Source organism: Tasmannia lanceolata, unplaced genomic scaffold (assembly GCF_043159265.1).
Source record: "Tasmannia lanceolata isolate RefF3 unplaced genomic scaffold, GAP_Taslan_0.1 ptg000019l, whole genome shotgun sequence".
Taxonomy (NCBI): Eukaryota; Viridiplantae; Streptophyta; class Magnoliopsida; order Canellales; family Winteraceae; genus Tasmannia; species Tasmannia lanceolata.
In genome coordinates, this window is record NW_027518696.1 from 5,649,693 (window position 1) to 5,669,286 (window position 19,594).

A 19,594-nucleotide genomic window follows, 5' to 3' on the forward strand; every position below is an offset into this window, starting at 1 on the left:
CTTCTTAATCCCACCTAAGAGTCAATAAATACCACGTCCCAAAGTCTTATATTATATAATATGGTGCATGATCTTATTCTCACTATAATAATTCTCTAAGAAAAAAAATATGAAGAACAGTGCTGCTGGCTATCAATGATTCCATTTGAATTAAATACTATCAATGGAACATTTTATGCCCATTTGTTTTAGTGTTATACTATAAATGGCTTTGCAAGGTCAAGCTTTTTTCTGATTCATCATGTTTTTCTCATAGCTGTGTTCAATATTCATTTCCCAAATCATCAAATATTCATTTCCGAGTCAAGGTAAAGTGTAAAACAGACTCAAGGCCGGGTCGGGTCATGGCGAGTAGACCTGGCAAACCCGACCCGTGCCCGCGGGTCGACCCGGCCCACCCGCAAATTTGCGGGCACGGGTTGGAATTTTCTTGACCCGTGAAAGTCGACCCGTGCCCGCGGGTCACCCAACCCGCCAAAACATGGGTTGGGTCGGGTTGACCCGCGGGTTTTGTGGCTTTTGAATTTTTTTAACTTTTCCATTTTCATTTAAAAGGATGAAAAACCAAAGGTCAAGATTAAAAGATCAAAAGCCAAAAAAACAGGGAGTTAGGGTTTTCTCTTTTAATCCTTTTAGAGTAGGGTTTTCATTTCTGTGACAGGAGAAGTGAAGAAGAAGAACTGTAACAAAGGGAGTTAGGGTTTTCTCTTCGATCCGGCCACCATCTGAGCCGCCGGTTATTATATCTACCTCCGACCAACTTCCTTCATCTTCTTTTGAGAGAGAGAGAGAGAGAGAGAGAGAGAGAGAGAGTTTTGTGCATTTTCGGGATATCTCCATTTTCCGGCATCCCTTGTCGGAATCCGACAACTCCACCCACCAATTCCGACAGTCATATCCTTTGGCGATCTTTCCCTAATTCCGGTGAGCTCCTCCACTCGTTGACGATATCCGCAACTTCTGTCATCTGTTTTCTTTTCTTTCCTTTGCCAATTTTCATATCAAGATTGCAGCAATAAGTTGGTTTTTATGATTGCTTTTGATAAGCTTTTGAGACACTTGATGCTTGTAATTTCTCAAGATCCTGATTTTTTTTGGATCTTCTACTGGTTTTGCTTTACTCACCTAAAAAAAAGTTCTTTACTCATCGAAGTAAATGATTTTTGGGGCACGATCTATTTACATTGTGGCCCATCAAATGGACGGTTTGGATCATCCTATGGTGTAGGTTGTACAGTCAATTTTGAAAATTAGGGGGCGAATTTGTACACAGAAGGGGGTGAATCTATCATCAGCCAATCAAAACACTTTTTTGGAAAAAATTGCGGGTCCACCCGCAGGTCGACCCGACCCACCCGCACTACGCACGGGTCACAGGTTCCTGACCCGTAGGAATGTGGGTCATTTTGACCCGCAACCCGTGTGACCCGCACCCGCGTGACCCGTGGGTCGACCCGACTTGACCCACCCGTTTGCCAGGTCTAATGGCGAGTTAGGGGTAAAGAGTAAACAAGGCCGGGTCAGGTCGGTCAGGGCGGGTCAAGGGTAAAGTGTAAACAGGGTCGGGTTCGCCCAGGGTATAAACTCTGAACCCGATCCGACCCTGAGTTAGGGCCTAAAAAATGCACCTAAACCCACACTTACCCTGTTCTGGCTCAGGGTGGGTCAGGGTTCACAGGGCCAAACTTGCACCCCTAGTTTCAGGGGGTGCGAAATATCCCACATGGGGCGCAAATTTATGATTGCCAAAATGATATCAGCACAACCATAGTTTGAGGGCGATGATAAATTCGCACCCATTGTTGGATAATTCTCTCTCCCTTTTAAAGTAGGGTATGGGGCAATTTTAACGCTCTTTAACGTTTCCAGGGGTGCGAATTATCCTAAAGGGGTGCGAGTTTATCATTGCCCAAATGATATCAGCACAACCATAGTTTCATATTTTTCACTAACTCATATTGTCTTTTAGTATTTAAGGGGCTGTCAAATGTTATTACAGTTCCCAAGAAGCTCTCACAAGCCAATGCCAATTAAAAAAGAAGAGACAAGCTGGGTTTGTGCAATTATTAAATCATGGCAGATATCATTTCCCTCTCAAAAACGTAGGAAGGGATTTGCTATGCAATTTATGGGAAAGCCATTTCAGATGAACTAAATAAATGAGACGAAATCTACTAACTGGGGGTGCAAGTTTGGCCCTGTCAGCCTGACCCGCCCTGAGCCCGAACAGGGTAAGGGCTGGATTTTCTAACCCTCAGGACGGGTCAAGGTTCATTTTTTTAGACCCTGACTCAGGTTGGGCGGGTTTTGGGTTAATGCCTCGGGTACCCTGATCCAGCCCGGCCTTGAGTTTTCTATTATAGAATTGAGCCATCTGTGCATGTTTCTTTTGCTAATGTTTTCTATTATCTTGGATTGATGTTTCTTAGATTATTATTATTAATTGTCTATGTTGCCCGTCATGTTTTTGAATTCATATTGTCTTATTTTGCTCCCTTTCTCTGTTTATTGATCATTTTGTTCCATATGATAAGTGGTAGCTTTATTTTTGGCACTCTTAACAGGTATTTGCACTAGGGTCAATTAGGGCCGGCCCGGCCCTGCCCAATCAGGGCCAATCAGGGCGGGCCAGGGCCAACACAATACCCTGTAGGGCGGGTAATGGGTTGAGGTTTTTCGGCCTTGACTAAGGGTCAGGGCGGGTCAGGGCCGAGATAATGGGATCCAGGTTTGGGCTAGGGTTTTGAAAAACCCGACCCAACCCGACCCTGTTGCAGCCCTACTACTAACAATTGAGCCAATGTCGCTGTTCTCTCATGCAAAAGTCAGCCGCGAAATGGCCTTCTGTGAAGAAGTAGAGAGAAAAGGTTTCGAGGAAGAAAATGCACTTATGATTAATGATGTTGTTCTTTCTTCGATTACAAAATTTTCTTGGAAACTTCTTGAAAATATCCCCCTTTTTTTTTATGCTGCATAACATATTAATCTTTAAAAAGTCCCGAACAATATTAAAGGCTACTAATATCCGTACTATCATGTTTTGATAATTGCACTAACTCATGTTGTCTTTGAATATTTACCCACCTGTCAAAGGTTATTACAATTGGTTTTGCTAACGAGTGCCTCGTTAAAACATTTGTAAAAATGTGAATTTGAAACATAATTTTAGACAGGTTTTCATTAAAAAAAGCCTTAAAAACATTTGTAAAATTCTCAAAACATGTTTAAAATTACGTTCCCAATGAACCTTAACAAGTTAGGCACTCATTAGCAAAACCCTATTATAAAAGAAACAAAAACGTGAGTTAGTGCAATTATCAATATTAAACCTGATTTTTTCCATAAATTAATCACAATTTTAACGAATAATTCTTCAATTTCTAATACATTGCTTGCACATCCAGCCAGAAATTCTTAACTTGTGAAAAAACACATTTCCCCTCTCCTGAATTTTTCCCAACTAAAAAAATTTCTCAATTTTCCCTACTATTTCCTTGCCAAATCATTCCCCCAATCCAAACTTTGTTCCCATGTTCATGACAAAAAATTCTAAAGATCTTGACGCAAACAAAAATAGCTACTTTTATTTTAAATGTTAACTAAAAGTATTTAGAAAAATAAATAAAATGCAGCGAAAGAGATGATTGTAAGCCCCAAAACTAATATTCTCTACTAGCTCTTCTAGCTACCAGATCCGCAATATTATCGACCTTCCCGAAAAAAAAACTTAGAAATAGGGACTGATATTGGCACTACCATACTTTGATCATCGTGTGCTGATAGTGACGGTATCAGTCCCCCAGAAATATAGTCCACAAAATTCCAATGGCTGGATCTCCCAACAGACAAGAAAGGCTGTTAGATGTGATCGCGAATTTTAGAATCTTGGATTTCCTTAAAATTGTTGATGGAAGACGAGATAATAAAGAGACCAGCCATCATTTTCTGATTTCTTGCCCTTCTTTTCAACAGCAAGAGAGCAGGCGATCGTCCCATGTTTCCAAGTTTTGGAAATCTCATAATGGGGAGAGATTTCTAAAACCTGGATTTCTTACTAAAAATCCAGGGAACGCTGTCAAGACTGCATACAACAGCTTGATCATTAACCCTCTTTTACACTGTTTTCAAACTAAAATCCATGTATCCAAACACCCTTAATGTTCGAGTTATATAAGTATTTTATACTGTGGTGTGGTATTGTTGTGGATTTCTTTCAGAAGCAAGTTTCCTGGATAAACTCCAATGGTTTCCCTTCAACTCATAAGTTCCTGTCAAAACAACACCCCCAAGTGACTATTTGCCCGCATCAATCGACCAAATCAGCAGTCCAAAAGCTTGGAAAACTCCTGATGAAAAGAAGAAAACCAGCTACAGATGGATAATCTTGAGGAAATTTCTCTATATATTTTGTTATATTACTAATAATTTCAAGTGTCAAGTGCTTCTCATCTGCAAAAAGTTTCAGGCAATGGCGAGAAATATGAACCCTGCTCCAGCAGGATCTGTTATTCATGTTTGGATTGACATAAATACTGTTCCATTGTCCACAAACCAAAATCAGCCATCTCTAAGAAACAGATGAGTTTTCAGAGTCTTTCAGACGATGAAATCTGAGGTTCATTAAAGAAACAACACTTCTTAAGAATACCTAACTCATCATCGAATACAAACTTTAAGCATAAAGAGAAAACAACATAGTATTGGCACATGAATCGGGACAGCAAGTCCAAGTTCAAGCAAGAGCACCTGTGCAAGCTGTTGCCGGAACTGCATCGAGCTTCTTCTTAGTGGAGCTGTATTTCTTAGTAATGAATCTGAAACCAGAACACACATGAAATATGACCTCAAGCATTTAGTAAAACATATATAAAGTTTAACAGACTCCCTAAAGTAATAATTTTATGGGTATGAAAATTCATATTTTCATTTGCACAGACGAAAGAACACCAGAGATGACCCTGATTTTCACCAAATCGATATGCCTTTGGCAGTCACAATAGCCCAAGTAGGTAAACACACCTTATTACTTACTGGTGGCTTAGAAAAAATTATGTTGATCTCACATCTAGGGTAAACAACACAAGAATCCCAAATTTAAATAGAAAAAAAATTAGAGGTCTTTTTTATGTACCTGAAGAAATCCCTCCATAACAACTCAAACATCAACCAATTCAGCCCGCTATCAGCTTGTCCACCACCATTTTTCTGAGTCGAAGCAGAAATCATTCTAGAAAGCAGGATTTATTTCACAGTGAGCATGGTTCTTGTCAAGTTCAGAGGAAGAGGAGAATGCCTGAAAAAGCTATTATGATCAAGATCATCATAGCTAGAGTAGGTTAGGAATACCTATTAGCAGATTTCTTTAGCTCGTCAAACATGAATCGCGGAGAGAGACATCCCATGGCTAGCCATGGAGAGATTTTGCAGGAGAAATTTGCACCATAAATATTATCACGAGTACCATTGTTTGGTTGGGCTGCGCATTCTGATGCAAACTTTTGAAGTCTCTGCAATGCTTCACTTTCACCTCCCACAAGAGAAGTATTAGCAGCAGGCTTACCATCCTGAGCAACCAGAAACAACATTTGAAGTCACAAAGATTACACATTAATACCTCAGATATTCTAGCAAATGGCTTCAGAGAAAGAAATAAGTATCTGTATATTACTACTTTTCTATGTTAAACAGCAAAATTTACAAACATTTGAAATTGACATGGTGCGCAGAAGGCCGATCCTTGAACGCATATGTTTAAACTATAAAGTAAAGCAAGGAATAAATTTTGCAGAGAGAGAGAGAGAGAGAGAGAGAGAGAGAGAGAAGGGAGGGAGAGAGAGAGGTTACCCAGTGGGAAATGTCGCACTGCAATCCTTGTTAAAGGTGGTGGGAATGCATGCTGAGGGTATTTTAGTCAGTACGATACTTAAATGACTTGTAACATGTTCGTTTTATGATTGGTACGTTAGCCTGGATCGAACTTCAGACCTCTAGGCTCAAAAGCAAAGCCTTTACCATTGAGCTGGAGACTCAATCCCAGATATCGTCGTTTTGCTGGAAGGCTCATTTACTTTGCCATTACACATCTTGATATAGTCGTTCGTACCAAGTCAATTATGCATGATCTCATTGTTGACCATTAGGATGTTGATTAATGCATTCCTCTGAGACAATGAAAGGGAGTCCCACATAGAGGAGTTTTCTTCAAGAAAAATGACCACCGAAGAGTGGAAAGATTTTTAAATGAAGATTAGGAAGGGTCAACATGTACTTTTGTCAGATGCTCGACAACAGGTTATTGTACTTTTGTCAGAGGTAACCTAGGTAGTTGGCATACCAAATAACAAAATGTGGTTGCACGATCCAGTGCAAAGGTAACTTATAATATCATGGCTTCCACCGCAAGTTAGTTTATATGGTTGAAGACTCACTCTTACAGAAGAAAAGGGATTTGAGGTTACTGTGCCAATGAAGATATCTTGTGATAATAAGGAAGCTACTTCATCCCATGTTACATGAGAGAAAGCAGATCTATTTACTTTTTTGTGACACCATATAGGATACATAAAATTCTCATCTCCAGAACATAACTTCTATTGCTCCAACTCTCAATATAAAGCACAGATTTCATTGAATCTTCCATCAATTGGCCTAATGCTCGTCGAAAGTTTGGCATGTTAAGTTCCTGCCGGATTGCACCAATGCCAAGTTAACATATTTTCCACTTAACCACTAGGCCATGCTCAGGCAATGGTCGACATTCAAAGCTGAAATCCACCCAATATGCAATTGACGGCCACCGAGAACTAAAAAATGAAGCTGCATTGAAACTCTTCAGCAGCAGGCTTATCATACTACTGTCTATGATGGTTAATCAATTCACAGCTTGCAATAGCTAGTGCTAAGATGTTCAGGTATATGTAACCAACATAGACCGCAAAGAAGCAACGAATAGAAACCTTGGTACAATGATGGTAACTAATGTCAGTGAATCCTCATAGCTTAAGTGTCACTTTCTTACACAAGAAAACTAATGTTTTGAAACTTCCAAATGTACCAAACTAGAGTACTACTAGAGAGAACAAACCATAGTCCCACAACGCTAACAGGTAGTATATTGTATGCATAATATCTAAGAAAATCACCCATCCCAACAATGTATGCATGAATCTCACAATACTGAAATTATTACTCATTCTAAAAAAAAATCTCATTCTTCCGAAGACGCAAAACCAATGGCAGACTCAGCAAACAAAGCTATAGAAAATCAAGCAGGACAGGACTAAGTCAATACAAAGATTCATAAATGCTATGCCCAGTACCAATTTAAATAAGAAATAGGCTTAAACTTCAGATTCACCTACACCCTGCTTTCCTTTTTCAGATCTAACATAGATTATTCTCCATTAACCACAAAATAAAATGGAAAACAGACTTCACCCATTAGAATCTCAAATACAAGACAGCTTTATACCAAAATTACATTCTAAAAGTGCTTAGAATCAGAGACTTCAACAAAAAATGAACATCCAAACAAAAAAAAAATTCGAGCAGAGCACAAACCTGCGGCACGGTCACCGATGGGCTGAGACCAAGATCCAACAATGTCGGAATCTCCCCAACCTCAACATCTCCTCTCGCCGGCAAACCCCTCAACTGATCCAATGCCTTAATCGTCTTCCTCACCTCCAAACCCTTCACACTCTCCCTAAATCCCCCATAATTAGACGGCATTCCCTCCAATTTAAATGGCAAATCATCAATATGATGAAGAGTACTCCCCCAAAAATACTTAACCTCCAACCCTTCTTCCTTCATCACTTCCTCAATCCTCTCCTCCGCCCTAACCTCATCATGTGACACCTCCTTCTGCACATAAACTGCCTCCGCCCCAACAGATTTCGCCAGTTCAATAATCACACTCTCCGGCCGCCCGATCCTAACCACCAGGTCAGACCCGCGTGACCGGAGGTTTCGACGGAGAACGGAGACGGATTCAAGGAGGAATGTGGCGCGGTAGGGACCGGTTTTATCGAATCCGGCGGAGGATTTGCCATAGTCTCTTGGATCGAAGATGTAGACGGGGAGGACGGAGAGGGATTCATTGTTGGCTGCGGTTAGGGTTTCGTTGTCGTGGAGGCGGAGGTCGTTACGGAACCAGACGAGCGAGGCTCGCCGGAGTCCGGCAGGGTTGGTGGGGTCGTTGGAGCGGCGAGAGGGGGTGAAGAAAGGGGAGTGGAGAGGGGAGGAGGAGAGGGAGGTGGATTTGAGATGGCGTTTTGGTGGGGAAGGAGAGGTGAGGAAGAGGTGAGAGAGGGAGGAGATTTGGGAGGGGATTTTGAGGTTGGAAGGTGTGGGTGTGAGGAGAGGGGAAGGGGGTTTTGGGGTGAGGAGGAGATGGGAAAAGGAAGAGAGGGAGAGGGAGATTGAGGCTGTGGGGAGATGGGTTTTGGAGGGTTTGGTTGTAATTTCATCTTGGGGTTCTTGGGTTTTTTCTGATGCAGGGTCTAGGGTTTTGGGTGGGAGGGGAAGAAGGTTGTTGGGATCCATGGAGTTTGATGGGTTAGAGAGCGAGTATGGTTTGTATCTGCTAAGCAAATGTAGAGAGGGAATATGAGGAAGGAGGGGAGTCACCTACCAATGTCTACCAAACCTCGTTTTTATTATCCGTTTGTCTGGGAGTGGTGTTTGGTTTCTGATATTACTTAAGAAATTGATATTTGCACCTTCTTTCTTCCTTATGTGCAGCCTCTTTTTTTGATATTTGCACTCCTCTCCTTGGGCTGATCTGGATCGTCTATCTTATGGGCCCTATGGCGAATCTCTCTACTGCACTGTCAAAAATCATGCCAATATAATATCCATATTAATTTGTGTTGAAGTCGTTTCACCTACCTCACGACTAAACGCATCTTGAAGTCTCTTCCTTTTTAGTTCTTCGCACAAAATCGGAACGGATTTTGCCCATCAGATTTCTCAACATGCGCGAATCAAATGATCCTCTCATCATTAGGCTATTGGCCAAAACATGGGCAAACCCTATGAACTTGTAGAAACCATGAGGATGGAAATATCCTGTTTGGATAAGTTCATCTAGAAATTATATTGTCTGATGTATACCAATTTAGTTCTGGTAATGTTTTCACTAAAAACAAAGGTTGACATGAACAAAGGGCAGCTAGTCCAATCCCATGGACAAACAATCCCATTAGTATGGCAGTCTCAAACATTTCAAAAATAAGCATTCTTGGTCCACAGCATCACTAGAACTGTCACAATTAAGAAGGCATAAAAGTACTCTATTGAGTAATTAACTCTTCAAAATGAAACACCCTTCTTAAACAAGCTCTAGCAGTCATGTAGAGATAAAAAAAAGATTCCAACTTGGCTGCAGTTCCTTGTCAGATACTTAGATGAATCTTCCAAGGTTGATTAAATTATAAGTTTCAATGCCACAGCTCCACTAGAACACAAATTCGCTTACCTCGAGGCAGAACAAAGCTCAAGTAAACCTAGATACAGGCCAATTACACATTCAGCAGTTTCTCACCAATCAATGCATGAAGGTCTAAAAAGCATGCCTATCATTGGTTCCATATATTCACCTCAAGGCAGCCATCCTTCCAAATCTCAACCCTACAACACCAACCCCATCTAATACCAGCTTTTGAAACTTCTTAGCTTTAAAGCAAATGATACTGTTCTGCTCAATATGAAGATTGAAGTTATCTTTCATATGCCAAATTGGCATTTTCATTTAGGGTTTAGGGTTTATGGGAATAGAATTTGGGAGGCTACGCCGCAGATGATAATAAATTCAGTAAGTATTATATTCTTGTCCGTATTGCCTCATCCATATTTTCTTACAGGGGCTTGAATCACCAATAATCCTTACAAGAGCATGATCCATATCTAAAATGGTGAAAGCGGTTGCAATCCCTAACGACGATTTCCCGTTCAAAAACCTTAGAGATGATCTTAATGGCTACATGACAATCAACACATATCCGAAGGTTCTTAACAATATGTATCGGTGTCCCAGGAGTTGTCTTGATGAAGCTAAAAGCAATAGCCAGCTTCTCACTATGAAGTGACAAAGCCAACTCCTTTCCTTCCTCGTCCAAGTCTAGTAAAACCTCTCTCGTGTTCCCTACATAGCCAGCCATTTTTAACCTCTTCATGATCTCCTCAAGCATCAGATATATCTGTCTACTCTCTGGGTGAGATTCATCACCTATGAAGAACTCGTGTAGGACGCCACCCACCTCAACCATGCTACATCCAGGAACCTTTTTTATTCCCTTTGCTTCCATAATATATCTAACATTTCTTACATCCTCCCACCGACCCATTTTCGCATATACATTAGATAGAAGCACGTAAGCCCCGCTATTCAATGGTTCCAATTCAATAAGTTGCTTGAGGGCGAATTCGCATGTTTTGATGTCACCCTGCATTCTAGACCCACTTAGAAGAGCCCCCCACACAAGCACATCAGGCTTCATAGGCATAGACCTCACTACATCCCACGCATTGTCTATAAGGCCAGCTCTCCCATAGAGGTCTACAAGGCAACCATAGTGTTGGATCATTGGAGTAAGACCAAACTCTTCACTCATCCTATCAAAATACTCCCTACCCTCATTCACCAGACCCCCATGGACACAACCACACAATACACCCAAGATTGTTACATCATTAGGCTTCACCCCATGATCTTGCATCTGTGAGAACAAATTAAGGCACTCCTCGCCATGCCCGTGCATGGCAAGAGCTGAAATCATGGCACTCCAAGCCATCACATCCTTATCAGAGCCCAATCCACAAAACGCTCGTCTCGCTCTTTCTATACTCCCACATTTTGCATACATATCTATCAACGAAGTCCCTAACACCACATCAACTTTCATGCCACATTTGTCAATATAAGCATGTGCCCATTTCCCATGCTCGAGCGCACCTAACTGCCCACAAGCCGAAAGAACACTCGACATAGTGAACTCGTTAGGCCGAACATCCTCCCCATCCAATGCTTGCATGTTTCTAAACACCGCAAGAGCTTCTTTGCAATCCCCACACTTCACATACCCATTAATCATACAACTCCAAGAGATGACATTTCGTTCAGGCATATCATCGAACAATTGGCGGGCAGCAACAATAGAGCCCGATTTCACATTGGCAGATATGATCGAATTCCAAGAGGATAGGTCAGGTCGAGGAATTTCATAAAACAGTTGGTGGGCAGAATTCAAATTTCCGCAATCAGAGTACATATTGATTAGAGAGGTTTGAACGAAGGGGTCGGAGGAGAGACCGGAGTGGAGAATGTGAGCATGGATTTTGGTTCCAGATTGGAGGGAAGAGGGAGAAGAACAGGATTGAAGGAGAAAAGGGAAGGTGTAAAAGTCGGGTTTGACGCCTTGGAAACGCATACGGAGGTAGACTGAGAAGGAGGATATGTTGGGTGGAGCCCCTATCTGGGCATGGGCTCGTATGAGAGTATTCCAGATAAAGGGTTCAGGGGTTGGGTGGGAAAGATGAAGAGAAGGGTGAGTTGAGGATACAAGCTTCGTAGTTGCACGCATTGGAATTACCTAGTCTAAGGCGGGGAAAATGGTTTGTTGATGGTTTGAAAATTTGAATTAGCCATGAAACGGTTTGTTCTCTCTTAGATCACACCATTCATTAGGCCTAGATGAAACGATCCTAACCGTTGAATGTGAGGTGTTTTAGTTGGAAAAACTGATCTACATTCAAAGAGTAGTAGTAGTCTTAAAATTTAAAATAGGACCCATAATTAATCTCATCTCATTACCTGAGCTGATGACTCTACTCACTTTGTTCTCTAGTTTTAATTAGCTTTTCACGGATGTTAAAATTCTCAAGATGCTATCAACATCTAAAGAGGGAAATGCTGAACAAAGTGTAGGGCCAATATCAAAATATGATAGCGCAGATATCAGTTCTCTTATGATCAAAATGATTTCATTTTGTAAGCCTCACTTATGGATTGGCCATTTCCTGAATTTTTCTGGGATGGTCCAACCGGGCGTTGATGGCAGCGTTATGCAAATAAAACAGGCAAAGTTCCAAATTAAGCTGGAAAACCTCCAATAGTTAGGATCATTCAATAGGAGAGACATTTGGGGCATGACCCATCCTTCATATATTAATTTTACATTTATTTTTGTCTTGGGAGTACTGATTACTGATTTTCATGAAATTTTCTTCATACTCCTCTGTTAGGCTAATGTTTTGCCACTTATTATTAGCCATGGAGTTTTTGCTCCAAGATAGCAATTCAGTAAAGCTGTCATAAATAGATGCAACTGATGGATTGTCATTGAACAAAACATACAGGTGAGTTCAAGAACCCTGCATTCCTCCTCTGGGGCTCATTGCGAATGTGCAATGCCCATCACAATTCCCACGCACCAGACAATGCTGCATGTCCCATTGTTGACCCCCAAATAGAGGGCCAAGAGAATAGAATATCTAAACAGTCCACATTTAACTGGAGGGATCTTATGTTGGACTTCTTGGTCTTTTTTCATTGTTAAAACTGTTTTACCTAAAGATCCGGATCGTCATTCCAATCTTATTTAGTTTTGAGCGACAGTTTCCCATATACGCACGTTCCTTGCACGTATTTGTTATTTGTCCTCCAAACAAGGATACGGGAATCACCCTTATTGGTCTCCTTTGATGGATATGGAAGACATGGGTTAGTGGGTAGTTTTCTCAATAGAAGTGGTCCCAACTCTATCTCTGTTTAATCTCAGGCTCATCAGGATTGCTGATCCATCCAAGCAAGAGCATAAGGAATACAGAGGATTGAGTTGAAGGCTTGCTTCAAGTTCTTTGTTTTTCAGCCATGGCAGGTAAGTCAAAGGATTTCTATTTTTCATGTATATTGTGGTTGACAAGATCCAGTGATTTAAATTTAATTAGAAATATTGAATTGTATTTCTGCTTACCATCTCCCATCTACAATACAGACCATCTGATACGAGCCCTCCAGTTGAAAACTCCACACTTAACTGGATTTCCTCGTGATCCAAACCATGCAATGAAACATATTTGCACAGGATTTCTAGCTCTGGTCCATTTAGTAGAAACATACATAAAAAATCTAATTTGATAGTGTACTAATCTGGGATATCACAGATAAAAATTCAAAACAGGCAACAGCAAAAAAATAATAACAGATCTGTGGCTAGCAGCTTTGATCAGTAGTAATGCCATACAAACGAAATCAGCTGTTCTAGGGCTGGCAACGGGGCGGGGCCAGGCCGGGCGGATGTTGCATTCCACATCCCCGTCCCCGCCGGAAGGAAAAATTCCCCGTCCCCGCTTCGGGGATGGCAGGAAATATCAAATCCCCATCCCCGCCCCGTCCCCGTCCCGCACAAAAAATCCTCACCTCAAGAAAAAACTTTTTAGCGCCCATAAAAAAAGAAAAAGACAAGCAGAGTGTTTGTGCACTTATAAAAATATGGTAGTGCCAATATCACTAACCTAAAAGAAATATTTACTGTTAACAAAAAAAAAAATACTAAAACACTACTAAAATAAGAGGATATTGATAATGGATTGCATATTAAAACGGGGCGGGGTGGGTCCATCTCCATCCCCGTCCCCGCTTCGAGGAAGTTTTTAAGTCCCCGCCCCCGGGGTGGGGTGAATCCCTGTTTTCACGAGTGAAATTGCCAGCCCTAAGTTGTTCTCCCTATTCTCATGGAAAGAAAGCCCAGATCTAATATACCACTTATGGGAAACAAAAAAGAAAGCATGCTCCAAAGATCATTCCACAAGCCTAAAAATTAAAACTCAAGAGACTTCAACTTGAAACTTAAGAGCTCCAAAAGGGAAAAGACGAAAATGGGAAATAATGCAAAATAAGATTAGTCTTCCTCCTCCCCTTCGTTCTCCACAATGTTGAAGTACCGTAGCTCGTAGACATTGCGGTCTTTGTTGGACGAAATCACCCGTGGCCAGTCCCGCACGTTGTGCTTCTTCAAATATTTCTTCGTCAAATACTTCAAATACCTGAGAAAAAAACCATGCCCATATCAATTCAGATTGTTCTGATAGCAGTATCTGAAATAAAATGAGGATGTTGCAGAGAGAATGGGCCCTCCTGATATATCCGAATGCAAAGTGATAGGGTCCGGACTCAGCACTGAGGGAATCCGGACTCAGCAGTCCGGACTCAGCACTGAGGGGTCCGAACTCAGCATCCAATTAGCTTCTGGCACGTGGCCCTCACAAGGACCGTTGGAAGGCCAACACCTGTCTCCACTAGGTGTGACACCTGGACCAATCAGGGACCTCCACCTGCCTTCCTTAGGTATGAAACCTGGTCCATACAGAGGCCACCACCTGGCTCAGAACTACCACCTGTCCTAGACAGGTGGCTCAGAATCACTATAAATAGCCTTCACTTGTGCTAAGGTGAGGGTCCGGAAAAACTAAGAACAAAAACTCTAAGCTTTTTGCTCTGACATTGCTCTGCACTCCTGCTCATACTGACTTGAGTGTCGAAGCGCCCGTCCGGAGTATCACTCCGGGTTGGTCCTCTGACCCTTTTCTTTCTTGTCTGTACTCTGTGCAGCGCAGGACTCAACCAGCCCCTCAGTCGTGGCTCGTTAGCCCGGACCACCCAGCCCTACCATAACCTGTTACCGATTTTAGGCCTAACAGATTTGGCGCCATCCGTGGGACCACGCAACAAAAAGCTGTTCGAAATCTCACCCAGATAAAAATGGTAGGACAGACCGGCAAGCGAGCACCTCCGACTTCTCGGGCTACCCGGGCTACGGCCCCCCGTGAAGGACGAAGTGAGCGTCTGGCCTCACAGGTGGAGGTCGGGGCGGCCGTGGAGCGGACTTCGCCCCACTCGGACCGTTCAGACCCCACCCCGACCCCGAGGGAGATGAGGGCCCTTTTTCAGGAAATGACTGATGTAGTTGCGCAGTTCAGGAATGCGGGTCCCGCACTCCAGCAACACCCCGTCGAGGTTTCTCGACCCGTTCAGAGGGGAGAAAGCTCCCGCAGAGAACGCGCGTCTCCACCCCGCGACCAAACTCGTCACTCCACCAGAAGAGACCACCACTCGCGGGATAGGAACGTGCGCCCTGAGCCTCGTCAGCATCACCGGTCACGATCTCCCTCCGTGCAGAAACGGGGCAGCAAGAGAGACCCTATCCACGGAGAGGGATCGCGGCACCGGCGAAGGAGTCCCCTCAGCCAGTCCGGATCCGCAAGGAGCCCATCAGCTGTAAGGAGTAGACCTGCCCGTCTGGCCGAACAGAGGGATGATCTGATGTTACTGAGAATCCAGAAGATCGATAATAGAATCGAGGAGCTGGCTAGAGATCATGGCCGCCCTGCTTCAAGGATCTTCAGTAGCAATCCCCCTTTCACAGACAGGGTACTCGGTGCGGCAGTCCCCTTGGGCTTCAAGATGCCGCAGATCCCGCAATATGATGGGACCACCGATCCCGTGGATCATCTACAGACCTTCAGGACGACGATGCTTCTCCACGGGGCGTCGGACGGGTTCCTTTGCAGGGCACTACCCACCACATTAACTGGAGCCGCGAGAGACTGGTACTCATGGCTGAAGCCCAAGTCCGTTGACAATTTCGACGACTTCGGGGACGACCTGGCCCGGCATTTCATGAGCAGCAGAAGGCCTCGAAAGACGACGGCTTCACTGATGGCCCTGAGGCAGGAAGACGGTGAGGCCTTAAAAGCGTTCGTTGGCCGGTTCAACAGGGAGGCCCTTCAGGTACCCAACCTGGATCCCTCCGCGGCAACGAATGCTCTTCTGGCCGGAGCCCGGTCCACCGACTTCCGAAGAGCAGTCGCCCGGCGAAATCCGCAGTCCTTGGCAGATATGATGACCGGGGCGGAGGAGTACATCTCCGTCGAGGAGACTCTCGCTGCCCTGGATTCCGTCAGTAAGAGAAGACCAGAGGAGAAGAACCCCGCCAAGCAGCGTAGGGATGACAGACCCCAGAGGAAGGAGAGCAGCCCGTCCCGGAAGGAAAGGAGCTCCCCCCGGCCTCGAAAGGAGAGGAGCCCCCCGACGAGGGAGCGCTACACGCCCCTCACCGCATCTAGGGCTCAAATTTTGGCAGCCATCCGGAAAGAAGACTTCATCCGGTGGCCGAAGAAGCAGACGCCAGAGGCAGGCACCCAAGACATGTCCAGGTATTGCCGGTTCCATAAGAGCCACGGCCACGACACCAATGCCTGCATTCATCTCAAGGAGGAGATCGAGCAGCTGATAAGCAGAGGGTACCTCGGGAGGTACTTAAAAAATAACGACAACAGAAGGGAGCGCCAGGACAACCCGAGACCCAGAGACAGAAGTCCTCGAGACGCCCAACCCCTGGGCGACCGCATCCAGGCTCCTGCCCCGGCCGTTCTCCCTCCTCAGGTACCTCAACCTCAACTCCAACCTCATGGTATTATTGGTACCATTTCAGGAGGGCCGACCGCGGGAGGGACCTCTTCATCGGCCCGCAGGACCTATGCCCGGCAGGTCAACGCCGTCCACGCCTGCAGCAAGAGGGCCGAGCCAGAAAATGAGATATCCTTTTCGGAGGCAGATCTTGACGGTCTGATCCTCCCGCACGATGATGCCCTGGTCGTCACAATGCTAGTGGCGAACTGGGAAATGAAGAAGATCCTGGTCGACAACGGGAGCTCCGCCGACATCCTCTACTATCACGCCTTCGAACAGATGATGATCGGAGCTGACCGTCTGAAGCCGGCCAACTCAGATCTGTTCGGGTTCTCAGGAGAAGTTGTCAAGGTCGAAGGGCAGATTGAGCTTCCAGTTCTTATCGGGGAGCCGCCCCGCCAGTCCTTCGCAATGGTGACTTTCCTGGTGGTTAAGGCCAAGTCGGCCTATAACGCCATTCTAGGACGCCCCGGCCAGAACCTCCTCCGAGCGATTCCCTCCGCTTATCATCAGAAGATGAAGTTCATTACGCCAGGAGGCGTAGGTGAAGTCAGAGGGGATCAGCCCCAATCAAGACAATGCTATGCGGCAGCACTGAGAGGGAAGAATGCGTCTGAGTCCCTTCCAATCGAGCTGTACGATCTGAGAGACGAAGCGCAGGTCACAGTCAACGAGCCCGCAGAGGACCTCATCTCTATTCAATTGAACATCGATGACGAACAGAGGGTTGTCCAGATCGGCTCTGCCCTGCCAGAGGCCGCGCAGCAGGATCTCGCTCAGTTCCTCAGGGCCAATGCAGATGTCTTTGCCTGGACTCCTTCAGACATGCCCGGCATTGACCCGTCGATTAGCACCCACGAGCTCGGTGTCGATCAGACCTGCAAGCCCGTGAAGCAGAAGCGTAGACACTTTGCACCGGAAAGGCGGAGAGCCATCAGAGAAGAGGTGGAGAGGCTTTTGAAGGCCGATTTCATTCGTGAGATCCAGTATCCGGACTGGCTCGCGAATGTGGTAATGGTAAAAAAGTCCAACGGGAAGTGGAGGACCTGTATAGACTTCACAGACCTGAACAAGGCCTGCCCAAAGGACAGCTACCCACTCCCAAAAATAGACCAGCTCATTGACGCCACAGCAGGTCACGAGCTGCTCAGTTTCATGGATGCTTTCTCAGGATACAATCAAATCAGAATGTACGAGTCAGACATCCCGAAGACATCATTCGTTACCGACCAGGGGACTTATTGCTATCGGGTGATGCCTTTCGGACTGAAGAATGCAGGAGCCACTTACCAGCGTCTCGTCAACAAGCTGTTCAGAAATCAGATCGGTCGGAACATGGAGGTCTACGTTGATGATATGCTAGTGAAGAGCAGAAGCGCTTCCAGCCACGTCTCCGACCTCGAAGAGGCCTTCCAAGTCTTGAGGGAACACAACATGAAGCTTAATCCGACCAAATGTACGTTTGGCGTCGGAGCAGGCAAATTCCTGGGCTTCATGGTAAGCCAGAGAGGAATAGAGGCGAATCCGGAGAAGATCAAGGCGGTAATGGAGCTCACTCCTCCCAACACTATCAGAGAAGTACAGCGGCTGACCGGGCTGGTGGCAGCTCTGGGGCGGTTTATTTCAAAATCCGCCGAGAGATGCCTCCCGTTCTTCAATGCGATCAAAGGTATAAAAACCGCGCCCTGGACTCCGGAATGTCAAGCAGCGTTCGAGGAGCTGAAGCAGTACTTGTCCTCCCCTCCCTTGTTGTCCACGCCGGAGCCAGGAGAAGAGCTGATTCTGTACCTCTCAGCGGGACCCTTGGCAGTTGCAGCAGTACTGATCAAAGAGGAGTCTAACCAGCAGAAGCCGATCTATTATGTTAGCAAGGTCCTCCACGATGCAGAGACCAGATATCAGCGAGTAGAAAAGCTTGTGTGCGCCCTTATCATGGCGGCCCGGAAGCTAAGGCCGTACTACCAGGCGCACACAATCAAGGTCTTGACAGGGCAGCCTCTCAGACAGATTCTCCACCGGCCAGACACTTCGGACCGACTTGTCAAGTGGGCCGTGGAGCTCAGTGAGTTTGATATCAAGTATCTACCCAGGCCGGCGATCAAAGCTCAGATTCTCGCTGACTTCATAGCCGAGTGCACAGTTCCGGACCCAGACCCCGGGCTGGTAGCAGTTCCATCTCCAGAGGCAGAGCCGGCTGTACCGGAGCCTCGAGTCGTTTTCAGAGCATCACCGCCCCCCGGAACTGAGTCCGTCATCGCGCACCCAGTTTTTGATGAAGAGCCGCTCTGGGAAGTTTATGTGGACGGGTCATCGAACAAGACAGGGTGTGGTGCAGGACTAGTTCTCACCGGACCAGAGGACTTCGTCCTGAACTACGCCCTGAGGTTTGGTTTCCGTGCGTCCAACAATGAAGCAGAATATGAAGCGCTCATAGCCGGGATGAATCTCGCTGTACAGACCCGTGCTCAGAGGTTAAGGGCGTACTGCGATTCACAGCTGGTCGTCTGTCAGATCCAGGGAGTATATGAAGCCCGTGAAGAGCGAATGATCAAGTACCTGGGGAGGGTTCGCAGTCTGGCCGTTCATTTCAAGAGCTTTGAGGTCGTCAGAATCCCCCGAGCAGAGAATGTAAAGGCAGATGTGCTATCAAAGCTTGCAGCCTCAGGTTACACCGCCCTCAGAGAAATTCGCATGGAGTTTCTGAAGAGGTCCAGTATCGACGCCCAGTCCGTCGTGGTGATGCAGATTGACGATGAGCCGTGCTGGATGGATGAGATAATCAGGTATCTGCGTGGCGGAAAGCTCCCGGGAGAGAGGAAGGAGGCCCGTAAGGTCACGCAGAGAGCAGCGAGGTTTTCACTGGATGGCGAGACTCTATACAAGAGGTCGTATACCCTCCCGTATCTGAAGTGTCTTCGCCCCAGTGATGCCTTGTTAGCCCTGCAGGAAATCCATGAAGGAATCTGCGGAGAGCACCTCGGGGGCAAGGCCCTGGCCATTAAAATCCTCCTGAGAGGTCTGTACTGGCCTACATTGAGGAAGGACGCGCTGAGCCTTGTGAAAAAGTGTGAGAAGTGCCAGAAGTTCTCTCCAACCGTCCACCAGCCACCCGTTCCGATG

At 45.4% G+C, this 19,594-nt stretch overlaps 2 protein-coding genes across 2 annotated transcripts; both read right to left on the reverse strand.

Moving 5' to 3' along the window:
- Positions 1-4,469: 4,469 nt before the first annotated feature.
- Positions 4,470-8,656, reverse strand: PHR2 (photolyase/blue-light receptor 2). Its single transcript, XM_077361656.1, has 4 exons — positions 7,561-8,656; positions 5,347-5,564; positions 5,132-5,227; positions 4,470-4,814 (listed from the first exon to the last, which is right to left on the reverse strand). Exons 1-4 carry the CDS (start codon positions 8,545-8,547, stop codon positions 4,733-4,735), a joined length of 1,383 nt encoding a protein of 460 aa, XP_077217771.1. The 5' UTR covers positions 8,548-8,656; the 3' UTR covers positions 4,470-4,732.
- A 750-nt stretch (positions 8,657-9,406) lies between these two features.
- On the reverse strand, positions 9,407-11,827 carry LOC143852252 (Pentatricopeptide repeat (PPR) superfamily protein). The gene has a single exon (XM_077361655.1). It carries the CDS (start codon positions 11,583-11,585, stop codon positions 9,876-9,878), a length of 1,710 nt encoding a protein of 569 aa, XP_077217770.1. The 5' UTR covers positions 11,586-11,827; the 3' UTR covers positions 9,407-9,875.
- Between the last annotated feature and the right edge of the window lie 7,767 nt (positions 11,828-19,594).